Genomic DNA, 18,786 nt, shown 5'->3' on the forward strand with positions numbered 1-18,786 from the left:
GATGCTTCAAAACCAAATAGCCTATAGAAGAAATTTCATTATTATCACTAAAGTAGGGAATATTCACATATTAAAGAAATAATTTTAATATTGATATTGGTCTCATTTCCCTCTGTTCTATTTTCTAGGCGATGTGCTCAAGCCTGTCAACTTGGCTGCAGGCCTACCGTGGAATGGTGGTGAAAATCGAACATCAATGCAACCTGTTGGAACTCCGGTCCTGGCTGCAACCTCTCCGATCACAGCTGCGGTTCATTGTCAATCTGTGTTGTCCCCCCTCCAGCAGAGTGTTAATGGATGACTGTTGCCCTCTGCCCAGTGGCGGGGAGCTCTTGACCTATATATACAACGCGGCCCAGATGACGGCACACTCGCATATAGCTTTGCTGCTCTACTTTTTCCTGGAGAAATGTTTGAATGTTTACTATAGGTGAGATTGGTTTTCAACTAGTAGTTCTGTGAACAGTAGACCTCGCGCTCAGTAAGTTACATCATAGAGGAACAATAGCATAAGTAGATATCCCATGGCATAGGGCGTTTATGTCGCAACTTTTACTGTTATCTCAAGCCGATAGCCCACGTAGTTCTTTCCCGTGAAGCTTTATGACGCTGGTAGTCTCTCATATTGTGCCGTACATACACTGTTACCCGGTCAAAACAGTAAAAATCAACAATAATCGACAGTAATCGGCTTGGGATAACAGTAAATGTTGCGACATGAACGCCCTATACCATGGGATATCTATTCCTCTATGGTTACATTGACCTGTTGTTATGTTTTCTCAAAAATTAATAAATATTTTTATCTATTTAAAATGTCTAGAAAAAATCCTAAATAAACATAGAGCTTTCTGTCCTATCGTACAGTGACGTGTCGTCCCGGAATGTGAGTGTGAGCGCTGTTATCAGGTCTGGCTGCAACTGTCTACAACGTTGATGGAAAGATACATTTTCAAGATTCTCGATGTTTTTGAACGGGTAGTATTATTGACCGAGCGAAGTGAGGTCTAAGATTCAAGTCGACTGTTTGGCATTTCTCTTAATGTTTAAATGTTTATATGTTGCGCATTTACGGCGAAACGCGGTAATAGATTTTCATGAAATTTGACAGGTATGTTCCTTTTTTAATTGCGCGTCGACATATATACAAGGTCTTTGTAAATTTTGCAGTTCAAGTATAATATAAAAGGAAAAGGAGCCTCCTTCATACGCCAATATTAGAGTAAAAATCAGACTATAGAATTATTCATCATAAATCAGCTGACAAGTGATTACACAGATGTGTGGAGAAGCCAGTCTATTGCTTTATTTCCATAAGGTTTATAGTTTCTATCAGGTACTTGTGGATGAGAATACTGCGTGAGGTCTACTGATCACAGAACTACTAGTAGTCCACTAGACAGCTGATTTATGATAAATAATTCCACAGTCTGATTTTTACTCCAATATTGGCGTATGAAGGAGGCTCCTTTTTTCTTTTATATTATCCTTGAAATGCAAATTTCCCAAAAACCTTGTATATACGTCGACGCGCAATTCAAAAAGGAACATACCTGTCAAATTTCATGAAAATCTATTGCCGCGTTTCGCCGTAAATGCGCAACATATAAACATTTAAACATTAAAAGAAATGCCAAACTGTCGACTTGAATCTTAGACCTCACTTCGCTCGGTCAATTACATTCCATTCATTGATGTTATTTTTGTTAAAGCATTTTTGTTAAAGTGTCACACCCTCCAGTCTGCTCGTGGGTTTGAATCACGCCGGTAGGCATGGACGTTTGATCATCTCATCAAATTACACTCTCACTTTCCATTACCCACGCACAAGCATTGATCTTATGTAGGAATCATCCGCAATAAAAATATCAATGAATCATTTATTTATCAATAAATGTATGCTTATCTAATGCTAAAGCCTTTAAATGCTATGCTCATAGTCATTTATAAGCATTTATGAGCCTTTGAGTTTGAGCATGTTTTTCCTCTTCCGAATTGTCATGAAATTATATTATATATACTAAAATAAAGGAAAGAACTGGCTTATACATGGAATTTAGGGGATAGGAAATTCATCATCACGTCCGAACTACAACTGATTAACTTGAAATTTTGCATATTGATTCTTAATTCACCGAGGTTGGTTATAGGCTTATTTTAAATCCTTCAAGATTTCAGTATGTCAAGTTTTCAGTTTGTTGAGTTCCCAATTGAACCCTTGAGGAGCATGGCTGACCTGCTAGTCTAAAATAAGGTTAGGTTCTTTTCTGAATTATTCAAAAAACTTGTGGAACAATGACTTCTTTATGGAATAGTTATTTGTGCAACTAGTGCGCAAAGTGACAGTTTGCTGCACCGAAAGAAACGTTTACGCCCGAGCCGTAGGCGAGGGCGGAATGGTTTCTTGAGTGCAGCAGAGGAACTTTGCGCACGTATTTCACATTAAGTTTTTCCTACAGTTACCATTGAATATGAAAAGTGGGTAATTATGGGTAAAATTGCCTGAAATGCATCAAATGTTTTTCTGTGTAATTTTATTATTGATAAAAACCTTAATCCTAAAATCCTAAAGTCCTCGTTGTCCTTGGTTATAATATATAATGAATAATAATTAGCGCGTTGTGCTTGGTTGCACCTCTGCTCACTATAGCAGCCACAGCAGTCACTGTTACCAACTTCATTTTGATTTTGCTGCACTGTTGCTCCATATAACCTACTAAGTATTTTGCGTTGCCATGTTGCAAATCTGGAGTGCAGAAAAATTTTTCCCGCACTAGAGCGGAAAAGTGATTCTTTGCGTTCTGTAATCAGTGCAGCAATGGCCACTTATCAACGTAACTGTAGGAAAAGTATATTAGATGATAATATAAGATGATATTATGTCTAAACCGATAATGATTTATGAAACCTCAATATTTTGAAATAAACATCTGAAAATGAGTTTTCCTCCAGCTACTGTCTAAAGTGCTTACTTTACTCCCTGAAACATAATACTAAAGTGTCACTTTTTCGCTCTCGGTAGTAAAAAACAGAAAAACTCCCTAGGGAGGAAGAGTGACTCCATTTAAATAACATGGGAAGCATCTCTATTTTAAAACTTATATTGTAATAGGTTAGAAGGTCTAAGCTCAGATGAGAAAGCATAATAGAGGTGTCTGTCATTGAGTCAACTGAATTCAACACCACAACCAGAAATTTGATCAACTCATGAAATATATGTTTGTATGATATAATATTCTTAATATTAGTAGACGATAAAAATTTATACAATTTTAAAAATATTTTATTCTATTCAAAATACCAGCTAACAAATATTTTTGATCTGCAATTCAAATCTGAACCGCGTGATCTGGAGTCAGCCATTTTTGGTAGACGTCCATCTGATATAATTGTTACAACTTTTGCCGATAGATAGCGCAATCGGCAGTGCCAATCAGACGACCGGTTTTTAGGTTTCAGATTTTAGGTTATGTTGTTAGGAAACATTGTCACCAATACGTAAGTTATTAAAATGATATTATTTGCAGTTTTTATAAAAAAATGTAGATGGAGGAAAAATTTTGTGTACATCACGAGCGAAAAATACGTTTTCTCCCTCGGGAAAATTGTTGCCCTCGGCTTCAAACTTTTTCCCATAGGGAGAAAAAGTCGTACTTTTCACTCTAGATATACAAATAACTATTCTATTCCTGTTGATAGGTTCATAGAGAATTGGCTGTTCGAAGGATCATGTGACGATCAGTACGGTGAATTCTTCATCGAGTCCCGAAACAACCTTGGATCACCTTTGGATCGCTCCTATTGGAGGAGAGCTTTCTCTCTCAATTACGAGAAGGTTCCAGTCTTTCTCAGCGACTTGGCTGACAAGATATTCATCTGCGGAAAGTCACTGAATCTGGTCAAATTGTGTGCTCCTAATGTAAGTATTTTCCTCCTGAATTTGAATGCCAGTGGAATTTCTTGTTTCTTGAATTCATTCTACAGAATATGACATATTTTAATCGGTAATGCTGTTCTAAATTAATTGATGAAGAAAATGTCAACCAGTCCAGAAGGCCAAGGAATCCTCAAAGAAAAGCCAAAAATAAACACAAAAATGTTATTGATCGATAGCTTGATATAGGACATAGATTATGTAATTTTCCTTTTTTTAGGGTTATAAAGATTACAAGAAGCAACCGTTAGAGTCAATGAGACAAGCAGAAGCAACAACTAGAAATCGAACAAAATTGTACAAAGACATGAAAGAATAAGTTCTAAATCAGTCGATTTTTTTAATATTGAAAACATCTTTTTGTTAGAATTTTGCCCATACAGTTAGTGAAATAACTATATAATAAATTAATATTGCGCTAATCCAATTCAATAAATTCGCTTTAATGTTTTCTGGAGATGTAAAAAGTTTTAAGATCTAGGAAGTAGTATCATTGAACGATTATTTTCTATTGTTGATTGATTGGGTTGTTGAATGAAACAAACCTGATGCTGAATGAGCTTATTACACCTATCTTAAAAACAAACAAACAAAACCTACTCTAGAACATGGTACGCCATAGTGGAGTAGGTCAATTTCCACACAGAAAAACACTAAACATGTAGAAGAAACATTATAAGAAATTTCTGAAACTAACTATTGTATGTAATATTGAAAACTATCTAATATTTTCTGTAATTGATGTAGTAGTTTTAGTTTTTTTTTGGAAAATGAACATTATTTATTTATTATTTTATCTTTATTTCGTGAATGTATCTGTTACTGGCAAACCTATAAATCATGAGCTAGATATCATTGTAATAATTTATCTATTTTATTGTATTAACACGCGAGTAGTCGCGCCCGCGGCAAATTGCCGCACAATCGTTACTTTTGTATGTAGCTTTGGGAATTTTCGTTTTCCAAGGTTGGCAGCTCATGTAATCCTCGCTTTGACTGTCCTCTAGACAATCTTGAACAGTTTGAGTCCTTGAACAGTTTTAGGATGACAGAATGAACGTTGACTAATTTCAATATATAGTTATTATCTTCCTATTTTATATTCCATCTTCTGATTTGAACTTTCATTATCTTTTTATTCTATCTACATGTCGAAAAATAAGTCAAATAAATAAGGTATATTCATTCCATTCATGAGTAGATTATTTTATCCCATGAAAATGATAAATTCTAACAATAAATTTGCAGTATGTATTTTTGGAATCTCCTCCATGTATTATGTTATTATATACTATTAAATAGTATATAATAACATAAAACACGTCGAGAAAGATTTGAAATTAATAAATATTGAAAGAGCATTGTCAAAGCCAACTGTTTATAGTGTAGGGAGCCATAAGGGTGAGTGTGAGCAAAATGCTGACGCGCGACCACTGACGTTCTGCAAGTCCGTACGACTAATCGCGTGTTAATAAATAAATGATTGATTGATTGCTTTCTGATCGAAGGACCCACTGTGCAAGCAACTGTCGACCTTCTACCCGCCTTTGACCGCCTGTCTGGAGGTGTCCGCCCTGGAGCGACTGGCCGGCGACTACCACGCGTTTGTGTCGCTGTGTCGCGCGACCGACTGCGCCGCAAACCCGCTGCAGTCGCCGCCAACGACCAAGGCCCAATCCGACAAGCATGCCGACTTGATGGAGCGTGTCAAGCTACAGCGTGACAAGAGTATGTCGCGTGTCAGAGGTTGGTGCAAATCACAGTTATATATTGAATCCACTGTAAGTGTACCCACTAACAATAAAACATGCATGCATGACATGCATGTTCATCATGCAAACAAACACATGTTCATCATATATCCTTCTATTCACAATCGTACAGGATTGTGAAAGTAATTCCAAATAATAGGCCTACATTCAAGATTCATTAATGATTTATCAATTAAGTAGTAGCATAGAGAAACAATAGCGTAAGTAGATATTCCATGGTATAGGGCGTTTATGTCGCAACTTTTACTGTTATCCCAAGCCGATTACTGTCAATTATTGTTGATTTTTACTGTTTTGACCGGGTAAGAGTGTATGAACGGCACAATATGAGAGACTACCAGCGTCATAAAGCTTCATGGGAAAGAACTACATGGGCTATCGGCTTGAGATAACAGTAAAAGTTGCGACATAAACGCCCTATGCCATGCGATATCTACTTATGCTATTGTTTCTCTATGGTAGTAGCATTTATTGCAGTATACAGAGTGAGTCATATGTATGGGAACCTTTCAATAAATTGGAGACTGTTGTAGATATAATACTGTAACTTTAAGGATAAGTTATTGGTCAAATACTTCACCTTTTGACGTACAGCTGAATTTCAACCTAAGGGGTTGTTTGACTTCTTGAAGACATCTTGCCTGGAATGAATTTGGCTACCGTGTAGATGTCGTCCGAGCCTCAAAAAGAAGGCACATAAAACACTTATAATACATCATCATAAACTTGATACTTCTGTGAGTAATTTGATGTAAAATTGGTTTGTGTGAACCATTTTTTAAATAAATATAACTGCTAAAAATTTGGTCATTCTTTTGATTCACCCGGTATTTATTCTTTTTTTGTGAGTTATACAAGACTTGCAACTGGAGACAAGCAAGATTATAAACCGACCAACAACTAGAAATCGAACAATTTAAAAAAGTCATGAATATGATTTACTTTGAACATGCATTTGGTCCATAGCAGACTGAGTGCCGGTTGCACAAAAGCTGGTTCAATTTTAATCGTGATTAATTTAACCCTAAGGGGTTGTAACCACTACCTCCGTAAACAGAGGTTTACGGAGGTAGTGTTGTAACTCGAATATTTTAAATGTAAACACCCATTATGTGGTAAATCATTCTAAAGCCTTTTTAAAACAAGAAAGATGGCATGAAATATGATTTACTTTGGACATGCATTTGGTCCATAGCAGACTGAGTGCCGGTTGCACAAAAGCCGGTTCAATTTTAATCGTGATTAATTTAACCCTAAGGGGTTGTAACTCGAATATTTTAAATGTGAACACCCATTATGTGGTAAATCATTCTAAAGGCCTTTTTAAAACAAGAAAGATGGCATCAATAAAATTGTTCTATGATATCTGTATCCAAAATGGCGGCTGATTGGAGCTGATGTTGTACGTTTCAACGCTCCTGAGCGACTAAAACGGCATAGTATGAGCCGTCTGCCAACATTTGTTCAAAGGCAATAGACCCTCCCGTCGCCTATTACTAGCGGTTCGAAAAACATGCGTTTCCACTGCACCACTTTGTATATTATCACTCTTGTGTGCGAATCCAGCTGATGTTTTCAATTTTGTGATTTAAAATTTCTAATCTCCTGATCCAATGCTCTCTGTGATTTCAGCGGCCCAAGAAGAAGAGAGGATGACCATCTATCAAGAGAAGAAGAAAATCTTCGATATAATGAAGAAGGAGATGGAGGATGCTGAGAAGAGGAAGATTGAAAAGAGACGGAAAGAGTTGGCCGAAGAGCAACAGAGATTGGAGGAGCTGGCTCAGACCGCCTTGCAGGATGCAGCCAGGGAAAACGAGGAAAAGTGAGTATTATACTCAATATTTCGATCTTCCAAACTCATTTTCCATAAAATTGAAAATTCTGATTCCAGAGTCATTTTTCTGTTGAGTTTGAGAGTGTTCAATTTTCCAAATCCAATCCTCATGATTAAAATGATTCAATATTCCATTTCTGGAAATCTAACCTCAGCCGGGACTGACAGTTCAACGTGCTCACCTCTAACACGGGAGTGACATGGTCAAAAACGTTTGGTAATGAGCAGTTTTAAACCGGGGATTTCTAGGCTGCACTAGCATTCTATCCACTAGACCATGGATCGATCATTCCAGATAATAAACTAGTAGTTCTGTGAACAGTAGACCTCACGCAGTATTCTCATCCACAAGTACCTGATTGAAACTATAGACTTTATGGAAATACAGCAATAGACTGGCTTCTCCACACATCTGTGTAATCACTTTGTCAGCTGATTTATGATGAATAATTCTATAGTCTGATTTTTACTCTAATATTGGCGTTTGAAGGAGGCTCCTTTTTCCTTTTATATTATCCTTGAAATGCAAAATTCCCAAAAACCTTGTATATACGTCGACAAAAAAGGAACATACCTGTCAAATTTCATGAAAATCTATTACCGCGTTTCGCCGTAAATGCGCAACATATATTATGAACATTTAAACATTTGAACATTTAAACATAAAGAGAAATGCCAAACTGTCGAGTTGAATTTTAGACCACACTTTGCTCGGTCAATTATTGCTAGTAGCTCTGTGAACAGTAGACCTCGCGCTCAGTGAGTTACATTGACCTGTTGTTATGTTTTCTCAAAAATTAATAAATAATTTATCAATTAAAAATGTCTAGAAAAAATCCTAAATAAATATAGAGCTTTCTGTCCTATATCGTACCGTGACGTGTCGTCCCGGAATGTGAGTGTGAGCGCTGTTATCAGGTCTGGCTGCAACTGTCTACAACGTTGATGGAAAGATAAAATTTTCAAGATGTTCGATGTTTTTGAACGGGTAGTATTATAGTCCCCTAGACAGCTGATTTATGATGAATAATTCTATAGTCTGATTTTTACTCTAATATTGGCGTATGGAGGAGGCTCCTTTTTCCTTTTATATTATCCTTGAAATGCAAAATTTCCAAAAACCTTGTATATACATCGACGCGCATTTTAAAAAGGAATATACCTGTCAAATTTCATGAAAATCTATTACCGCGTTTCGCCGTAAATGCGCAACATATAAACATATAAACCTTAAGAGAAATGCCAAACCGTCGACTTGAGTTCTAGACCTCACTTTGCTCGGTCAATTATTATAAGATTATATTATAATAATATAATTTTTTTTTTCAATTCAATTCAATTTATTTCACCAAAACACAAAAACTTTACAAAGATGTGACAATCAGAAAAAAACAATAATTATTATTCTAAATATCTATATCATCTATCTGTAAAATACGGCTGGAGGTGAAGAACTACTGGCATAAGTGAAACACTTGTTCGCCAGTAGGAGTAGAGACTTACCGTAACTGTTTCTAAATCTTAAGCTAATAATTTAAAATGGAATATTTTTATTCAAACAATGGTAAGCATATTTAAAATAAATGCTATTAATTGTGAATTAATCCAGACAATAATGAATAGTTTTAAATTATCATTTGATAGAAATCGGTGTTGCTATCCTTGCCTGTCATCAGACAAAGCAGATAGTGCCATCCTTTTCTAGCTGACAAGGAATGACAGGAATAATTATTTGAAAATTTTGAAGGTTGATGTGAGAAATAAAATGAATGAATGTATCACAGAAAACGAAAAATTGAAAACTTGAGAAATATTGTACTTATTTGAAAAATAACACAAAACCACAAACCTACTCACAGTACAGCCGTTGTACTTGTATTCTATTTTTATTGACCGAGCGAAGTGTGGTCTAAGATTCAAGTCGACGGTTTTGCATATCGTTTTATGTTTATATGGTTTTATGTTTATCTGTTCCACATTTACGGCGAAACGCGGTAATAGAATTTCATGAAATTTGACATGTATGTTCCTTTTTAAATTGCGCGTCGACGTATAGACAAGGTTGATGGAAATTTTGAATTTCAAGGATTATATAAAAGGAAAAGGAGCCTCCTTCATACGCCAATATTACAGTCAAAATCAGACTACAGAATTATTCATCATAAATCAGCTGTGGAGTGGATTATAAATTCCATGCAATTCAATATCTCAATGTAAATAGTGAAAATACAGCTGTTGTGTGGACTATTAATTGCATATATGCAGTGAGGCATGCAATTTATAACATGAAGTAGCATAGTATTTTCTCCCGAATTTTCTCTGCTTTCAAATCGGTAAGCTTTTGATGATAGTAGCATAGCTGTTTAAATCAAATTATTAGCATTGTCGATACAACAACCCAAACTGCCATTAGTCGTTCATACACCGATATCTCGCCGACACGACAGGACAGGACAGAATTTACTCTGATGGACAGTATTAGAGGAGACTGTGGTTTAATACTGAGCGAGGTCTACTGTTCACAGAACTACTAGTGTTATGAAATCACACATCACTACTTCGCCCAAAACTAACCAAACTAGTTCTCTCTCAAATTTTGTTTAATTAAAGTTCCAAAAAATAGTGTTATGTTGTCACTTATGTTTTTTCAATCTATTCCAGGAGACGCTTGATCGAGTACTACAAATCAATCTCGGATCTGGCAGAAATTCGCAAGCTGAAAGCCAAGTGGAAGGCTCAAAGGCTTCACTTACACGATAAACGAACTCTTTTCTTCGCCGACGACAAGAAATCCATTAGCAACCAACTGCTGCAACAGAAAATCGCCGACGATGTTGATAACAGACGAAAAAGTTGCATTTTCAAGCTGGATAGCAACACTGAAGTTGAAGATAATGGAGCTGTTTCGTCAGATAGCAGGACTACCATCGACAGTAATAGATTGGAGGAAGGTGGGCTACTGGAGTCTGAAGGTGAGGATTTGAGGACTGCCTGTGTAAGTGTTACCCCGAGTTGTGAGACTTTTGTGACAGCTGTGGATAGTAAAAGATCTCTAATTGATTCTGAGAGCTCATCAGTTGAAGAGAAGGTCTCATCAACTAGTATCATTGAAGACAGCACTGTGGAAACTACACCTGTTGTATCTTCAACCTCAATCATTACCGGAGAAGAAGAAAGTATCACAGACATTGATAATCGGTTGAAAGTAGCAGACAAACAATTTGATTCTAAAACCAGTTGTACAGAGATTGATAATCGGTTGAAAGTTTCAGACAACCAATTTGATTCTAAAACTAGTAGCCCAGAGATTGATAATCGGTCGAAAGTGCCAGACAATCAATTTGATTCGAAAACTGGTTGCGAAGAGATTGATAATCGGTCGAAAGTAGCAGACAATCAATTTGATTCAAAAACTGGTTGCGAAGAGATTGATAATCGGTCGAAAGTGCCAGACAAACAATTTGATTCGAAAACTAGTAGCCCAGAGATTGATAATCGGCGTGAAATTGATGTACAATACGACTCAAAAACTTTGTACGAGCTTTACAATGTGGCCCACTCTGAAGCTCAGAAAAACAAGATGAAAGTTTTGGAATTTGAGTTTGATTTAAAGTGTTCAAGAGCGGAAAACGATAAGTACTACGAGAAAATAGATTCAAGCAGTAAAGACAAAGTTTTGGAGATGAAAATGAGCTCTAGTAGCGAGGCTATAAAAGAGAGAACGTTGGAACTGGAAAAGGCATGTGTGAAGGCGGTGGAAGCTAGGAGAGAAGCGGCCCAAAATCGAGCTAGAGTCATGTCTAGTGAGTATGACATCATATTTCGTAAAGAGTTTGAGGATGGGGATAGAGTGGAGAGAAGGAAACATGAGATAGAGACACACAACAAGATGGTGTCGGAGAGAGAGGAGGTTTCTGCTCCCAATGATGTTGAAGTAGAAGATAAACCTACCTCTGATAAATCTAAATGCATGAGTGGTCAGTATTTCAACAGCGATGGGCGGTTTATCTTTAATAGTATCCCCTTACTAGTGGACATAACAGCCAGGAAACTAGGTACCTCTGAGAGGCCCCAGATAGATGTGGAGCGGGTGGATCTATCAGCAATCCACAACTGTCTCCACAAATCTGTGTCGATCCCCACTGAGATCCAACACGTTTTCGCGAACGATGCTGTGTTGAGGCTGTTTTTGAACAACGAGAAACTTCTAGAACATCTTCAGTGTATACGGAAGTATTTCTTCTTCCTCGATGGAGAGTACGGTAGAATACTGACCGGAAGTTTGTTTCAAGAGTTGGAACTAGCCGAACATCCATCGGTGTTACTAAGTCGGCACCGGTTAAACGCGATCCTACAGCTGGCTAGTGGCTCATTCCAGAACTGTTCGCCGTTCGTAGAGAGACTGTCGTTCTTCGTGAGGGAAATTCCGCTGGCTTTCCTACTGACTGATCCTGAAGTACTGAACTGTTTGTCGATGAGATACAAACTGCATTGGCCGTTGAATATTATTATATCGGATGACGCCATTTTGAATTACGACAAGATTTTCGCGTTCCAACTTCAACTGCATCGAGCGTCGTGGGTGCTACAACAGGATTTCCAGATATTGAAAGTGAAGGGAATGCTGAAGAGTTCCCATTACCGCCAGGTATGTTGATTTTATATCTAATTCAAGTCTACAAAAAAATCTTTTGATCGAATTCAATATTGGATAGGATAATATTATGATATTCCGGCATCTATGAGTTCATTCATTGATTTCAAATAAGATGTGGGAAGATTTAATAGTATATTTCGCACCTAGAGCAGAAAAACATTTTTGCCCGTGGTGCGAACGATATTTTTCGCCACACTACAGGTATTGCTGACAAAATAAATAAAGAATACAAAATAAAGAATACTCGTTACGCTATCGTACCTATCTCTTGATTTTAGTGGTAGAAGATTTGCAGTCAGGATTTCAGATTCTTTTAAAATTTCACTTGGAATACCACAGTCATCTTCAAGCATTTTTGAAAATTCGGAATGCACTAATCAACAATAAATAATTGAATAAAACTGGTTGCGAAGTGAATTAGTTTGATTCGAAACTGGAACTGAAATCATGGCTACTTCAGCTGATGATGAAAGTGGCCACTCGCCCGATCTAGCGGATGACTTATTAACTACTTCCATGAGCGGCTGAAAGAGACAACTTTCTGGCCTAGCCCGGAAAAGAAACCCGTTTCTGACGTCGTCTGCAAACAAGGTCTTTCTAATCTACGTAGGGACTGGAAAACAGCTGCTTTCTGTGCAGTGTGGCGAAAAATTTTTATGATACTGCTTTAATCCTGGATGTTAAAAATTTCAACTTGATTGGTTTCTCGTTCAATAATATATCTTCGAATGTGATGATAAATCGAATTATTCGATTATTTCATCTTTTCAAACGTTATTGTCTTGAGCTGTGTACAAACTTCTGTGCCACGAATACACGGTTTTCACTTTCCTTGCCCTATTACCATAGGTAAGGAAAGTATTGCTATCCGAAAAAAATTAAGGTAACCCAATTTCTATACGTTTCAAGGTCCCCTGAGTCCAAAAAAGTGGTTTTTGGGTATTGGTCTGTATGTGTGTATGTATGTGTGTGTGTGTGTGTGTGTGTGTATGAGTGTATGTGCGTCTGTGTACACGATATCTCATCTCCTAATTAACGGAATGACTCGAAATTTGGGACTTAGGGTCCTTACGATATAAGTAACCGACACGAACAATTTCTATCTGATGCAATTCAAGATGGTGGCTAAAATGGCGAAAATGTTGTCAAAAACAGGGGTTTTTGCGATTTTCTCGAAAACGGCTCCAATGATTTTGATTAAATTTATACCTATAATAGTCGTTGATAAGCTCTCTATCAACTGCCACAAGTCCCATTTCTGTAAAAATTTCAGGAGCTCCGCCCCATCATTGCAAAGTGTGATTTTAGATTCCCAATTATCAGGCTTCAGATACGATTTAAACAAAAAAACTAGTGGAAAAGATCGAGCATAAAAATCTCTACATGTTCAGTAATATTTTCACCTAAAATTGAAAATAAGCTCGAAATTCGAGAAAATAAGATTAGTCAATTGCAAACTGTTGGCAACTGTTGATTCTATTAACTCATTCACTATGAAGAGATAGCAGATCTCGTGTATATCTAGCGTTATTGTTCTGTCACCAGCTGGCTCAGATCTTAGAAAAGTAGACTTGAGATGCGCGGGAACACTAGCGTCATTTGATAAATTTTCATAACGGCAAGGAAAGTTGTGTGAGTGCACCACACCAGATTTTTACACTTGCTGGTTGCGTTCAGTGTGAGCAGCTTCAGTCAAGTGTCAACGTGGTTCAATGGCTCTTTCCAGATTTTGTTTTTTCGGATGTTCAATTCAATTCAATTTTTATTTCCTCAAAAAAAAATCATATACATATCAGTTATACAAAATAACTAATAACAATAATAGTTATGTCAGTAAGTATGTACCGTTTGACTGAGTAACTGACTGAGCATTTTGAATCAAATAAACAATTTCAAGATATCAGTCATACTACTTTCATGAGAGGCCTGTCGAAGCGTTTGTAAATCGTAAAAAGTTTTTCCTTAAATAATCTGCTCATGCATGATTTGATGAGAAGCTACTTGCACATATACGCATTCAATGTGATCACACCCTTGGATGTGCTTAACAATCGTTAGGCCATGTCAGAGGCCCTGAAATTGATCAGGTGCGACCTGAAAACTCTGACACCAGACCTGAGTCTGCCAGGTCACTCGATATTAACCTTCCGATAGTCGCGCCCTACTCAATCACACGAGCAGTCGCGTGTTGTATTTTGTACAACATACAATTTTCCAAGTGTTATGTACTCTGTTTATTGTCAAAACATATTAATTAATTGTATCATCACTTTTTCCATTTTCTTGGATAATTTTATGCCTATGAATATTTGGATGATTATCATTTAATAGCCCAATAAGGTACATCAAGCAAAGCCATCAATTCTGTGTTATTGGTTCGTTTACAGTCCCCGTATACAATCTTTCTCCATCTTATGCACTGTCGCGACTAAATGGCACCTAAAGACTGAGCCATTGCTCGGTTGATACTGCAACTCAGTGGAGTGATGGGGGGAAAGTTTTGGAATGCATTGGTGACTCATTCACTGACACCACCCTTCAATAGTTTTGTGCAGCAAAAAAACTGACACTGTTGTACTTTTTACAACAGCGCGACTGCCGGAAGGTTATTATTACACCATTAGAATCTCTGTTCGTTGTGTTTTATTCTTCGCTTTCACTTCCAATATTTAATGAAAACTTAATTCAATATATTTATCTCTTTTCTGTATAGGGCTACTTGTAATAAAAATAGAAAGAGAAATAAAAATCTCAGTACCGTTTTTGAATTATTTAATTTAATAATTCAAAAAGGGTACTGAGATTCTTATTTTTCTTATTTCTATTAATTCAATGGGCCATATGAATAAAGTTGAGCATTTGCTTATACTTCTAAAATATGGAGCATTTGCTTCATTTTCTATGAATAAACGTCAGCAAAACCTTTTGCTCATGCTTATCAAAAAAATAGTTTCAGCATTTGCTCAAAAGTAAAAGCTTTTGCTCAAAATTGTATGAATAAACTAGAGCATTTGCTCAACTTTTGAAGCAAATGATTCAAAAAAGGTGAGTCTAGTCTAGAGCAGCTTATCACCTTTTGCTCATAGTAAAATGGCTCGACTAATTTGTATGAGGAAGTGGAAACTATACCAGATACGATCACAACCAATAGTTGAGAACTATAAAACTCTTTTTAGATTCAACCATGATATATATCACAATTATCCCTACAAAAGAATAAATACAAAAGATAGCCATCACAAAATAGGAAATAGGCATTTAAGAAGATGAGAGTGTAGACGATTATAAGAAGGCTATTGATATTATAAGAATATGCTGAAGATTATTATAGAGATGACATTTTTTCACGCTATTATTTCAAAATTCTGAACTCAACTAACCTAAAACTCTATTCATAAATAGAAAACAGAGCAGACGACGCAAACACAAGCGGTGCACCCTACTTGCGTTTTTAGCGCTTCCATGAGCTATAAAAACAAAGTAAGGCTACAAAAGCGAATCAGCTGATGAAAAATCTTTAAAATACGTGAACATTTGCTCCAGAGTTCAGGAGCGTAAGGTAAGATTATTCATATAAAAATGAGCATTGCTCCATGCTTTTGCTCATGAGCATTTGCTCTGGTTTTATTCATATGGGCCATTATCTATTTACTCATTTATTTATGTCACTCACTTGGAATTAATGGAATCTTGTTTTTTTTTCTTGTGGTTAGTTGCAGATCTTCAGGCACACGATGTACCAGTTCATACGAACTTTCACCAACTACATTACGACGATAGCTCTAGAAGGCAGCTGGTTAGAATTCAAGCAGAGTCTTGTTAAGGTGGATACACTGGATGCGCTCTATTTGGCGCATGTCAAATACGTCAAGATGGTTAACTTCAGGTTAGTTTCAATTGAAATAAAAACATAATATGAAAGAAAACAATACCAAAGCACAGAAGCAAAACGATACAACAGTTCAAGCAGAAAAACACAAACAAAAAATGCTTGTTTGTTTTTATTTATTTATACATTGATTTTAAAAAATTGGTGGCAAACGTGTTTTTTTCAAAAATGTTACACCTTCAAGGGCGGATATAAAAAAAGTTGTGAATTGAATATTGTAGGAAATTATGTGAGCTTCAATTTGTTATATGACAGTCAAGTCCTTAGGATACATAGTTTTCGAGTTTTATGCGAGAAACCAAAAAATGGTACCTTTAAACCACTTTGAATGAAAAAGACTAAGAAATTGTCAAAAAACCACTGATTTATTGATAATTAGAAAGACCGGTTTCGGTTATTGCACCATTGTCAATCTCTGATAAACTAAAACTAAATACAAGAGCAGCAAAATTTATACTAGTAGGCGAGTACTGCTATTGGTCGAGGGCATGAACGCCTAGCTAGACAGTCTCCTCCCCCTCAACGGTGTGACAAAATGGCGGCTCAAGCAACAGAATCGCCATGATAATAGAATTTACTGTTAGTACAAAAGAACCAAGAAAACAAGTGTGAAAGAGAATAAAACAAATATGTAAATGGAAAAACTATTGACTAATGTATGCTTACAATTTTTTGATAAAACTAAATTCGTAGTGTTGTATTGGCTCTTTAATTGTAAACGTTCTTTGGACCTTTAAACCACCCCCACTCCCTTAGCACAGGGGGTAGGGGTGGGGACTTTTGATATGTTTACCTCCTTAACAGAACTGCGGGGTCAAAAATTGTCTTCCCAACTTTTCCCTCTATAACCTTTCCTTGACTGGACTAATTAGAAATGATTATTATTATTAATAATATTATTGTCACCCACTGTTTAATTTTGAAAAGTTTCAAATCATGGTTCCAGGTTCCAGCTGGAGATGTGGCAGGTTATGTTAAAAACATGGCTCTGTGAAGTTGAACTTTTCAATATCAAAATGTGGGGGACAATTTCTAATATTCATGTTTATTATGGACTAGTAGGTAACCCGTACTCTACAAGGGTGTAATTAAAAACTTGACAAACTGGACCTACTGAGATCTTGTTTAATTTAAAATAGGCCTATAACCATCCTCGGTAAATTATGAATCTATATGCAAAATTTCAAGTTAATCAGTCCAGTAGTTCAGACGTTATGATGTGTCATAAGTGGGCTTTTAGTTTTTTATTTCTGTAAGTTTATGTGAGTTTCTATAATTCCCTAGATTCAAAATAATGTTCTAAACAAACTCAATATTCACCAGTTCTCAATAGTTATTTGTATATCTAGAGTGAAAAGTGCTGTTTTTCTCCCTGAGGGAAAAGTTTGAAGCCCGAGGCGAAGCCGAGGGCAACAATTTTCCTGAGGGAGAAAAAACATTTTTCACTCGTGATATACACAACATCTTTCCTCCACCTACATTTTTATTAAAACTGCTAATAAAATAATTTTTAAAAACGTATGTGACCAAACAATGTGTTACAAAATAATCTAAAAAGTAAACAGAAACAGCTGGCTTGTAATCACAGTTCTCCTCCGACAGCACTATCTGTCGGCTGAAGTTGTAACAACAATGACAACCAAAACTACAGCTATGATGAAGTTCCCGTTTCAAATTTGATTAGTTAATAAGTAATATTCGTTGGCTGATATTTTGAATAGCATGGAATAAAATAAAAAAAATTTATACATCTTTTATAGTATAGTGATATGAAGTTTGTAATGATAATTTCAGCATACAAACATAAATTTTATATATCGATCAAATGTCTGGTTGAGGTATTGAATTTAGTTGGTTTAATGACTACTCTATATGCTTCCTCATCTGAGCTTAGACCTTCTGACCTATTCCAAATGTTATTCCCATGTTATTTAAATGGAGTCACTTTTACTCCCTAGGGAGTTTTTCTGTTTTTTAGTACCGAGAGCGAAAAAGTGACACTTTAGTATCATGTTTCAGGGAGTAAAGTAAGTACTTTTGACAGTAGGTGGAGGAAAAGATAATCGTATTGATAGAATTTTTGTGTTATTTTTCTCAACAGATGCCTGCTAAACAAACGTTCCCAGCCGCTCCAAAAGCAGATCCACGAACTTTTGCGCGCAATCCTGACCTTCCACTCGCTTCTTCGCGTGGGTGAATGGGTGCCTGACACATCAGAGGGCAACCACACACACTCGGCCTTCCCTAGGCTCGCGCATCAGTTCAGCGTGTTCCTGCGTGTGGCGCGATTCCTCGTCAAGTATCTCAAACAACTAGTGGACAAAGGATATCAACCGCACTTTGATCTACTGCTCACATATCTGTCGGCTAATGAGTTCTATGGATGATAATCTAGTGATTCAATCAAACTATAGCATAAGATGGCATAAAAAGATATCCCATGATTTGTGGAATTCATTCAAAGTTTGGAAGTTTTGTATCAAATTTTTGTGCTGTGTTTCAATTTGAGATAATATTGTGTTGATCCTGTATCATTTGTGGTGATACTGTATCATATAGTGTTGATACTGTATCATTTTGTAGTGATGCTGTATCATTTTTAGTATGTAATAAAGCTATAGCTCAGAGAAAAGATAACAAGAATAAATCCCATGCTTTGTAGAATTCATTCAAAATTTGTGAGTTTTGTATCAACAT

At 36.4% G+C, this 18,786-nt stretch overlaps 1 protein-coding gene across 2 annotated transcripts in view; it reads left to right on the plus strand.

The window, feature by feature from the left end:
* Positions 1-18,599, plus strand: part of LOC111055437 (gamma-tubulin complex component 6) — a 26,078-nt gene extending 7,479 nt beyond the window's left edge. The window contains exons 4-11 of one of the 2 annotated variants that reach the window (XM_039425546.1): positions 129-430; positions 3,700-3,919; positions 5,443-5,680; positions 7,339-7,531; positions 10,205-10,910; positions 11,031-12,191; positions 15,914-16,086; positions 18,191-18,599. In XM_039425546.1, the coding sequence (XP_039281480.1) occupies positions 129-430; positions 3,700-3,919; positions 5,443-5,680; positions 7,339-7,531; positions 10,205-10,910; positions 11,031-12,191; positions 15,914-16,086; positions 18,191-18,476 (3,279 nt within the window). In that variant the 3' untranslated portion in view covers positions 18,477-18,599. Of the gene's footprint in view, positions 1-128; positions 431-3,699; positions 3,920-5,442; positions 5,681-7,338; positions 7,532-10,204; positions 12,192-15,913; positions 16,087-18,190 lie in introns of both variants that reach the window. The other variant, XM_039425545.1, reaches the window with a different exon arrangement.
* The last annotated feature ends 187 nt before the right edge of the window (positions 18,600-18,786 follow it).

The sequence above is a fragment of the Nilaparvata lugens genome, chromosome 4 (assembly GCF_014356525.2).
Source record: "Nilaparvata lugens isolate BPH chromosome 4, ASM1435652v1, whole genome shotgun sequence".
In the NCBI taxonomy this organism is placed as follows: Eukaryota; Metazoa; Arthropoda; class Insecta; order Hemiptera; family Delphacidae; genus Nilaparvata; species Nilaparvata lugens.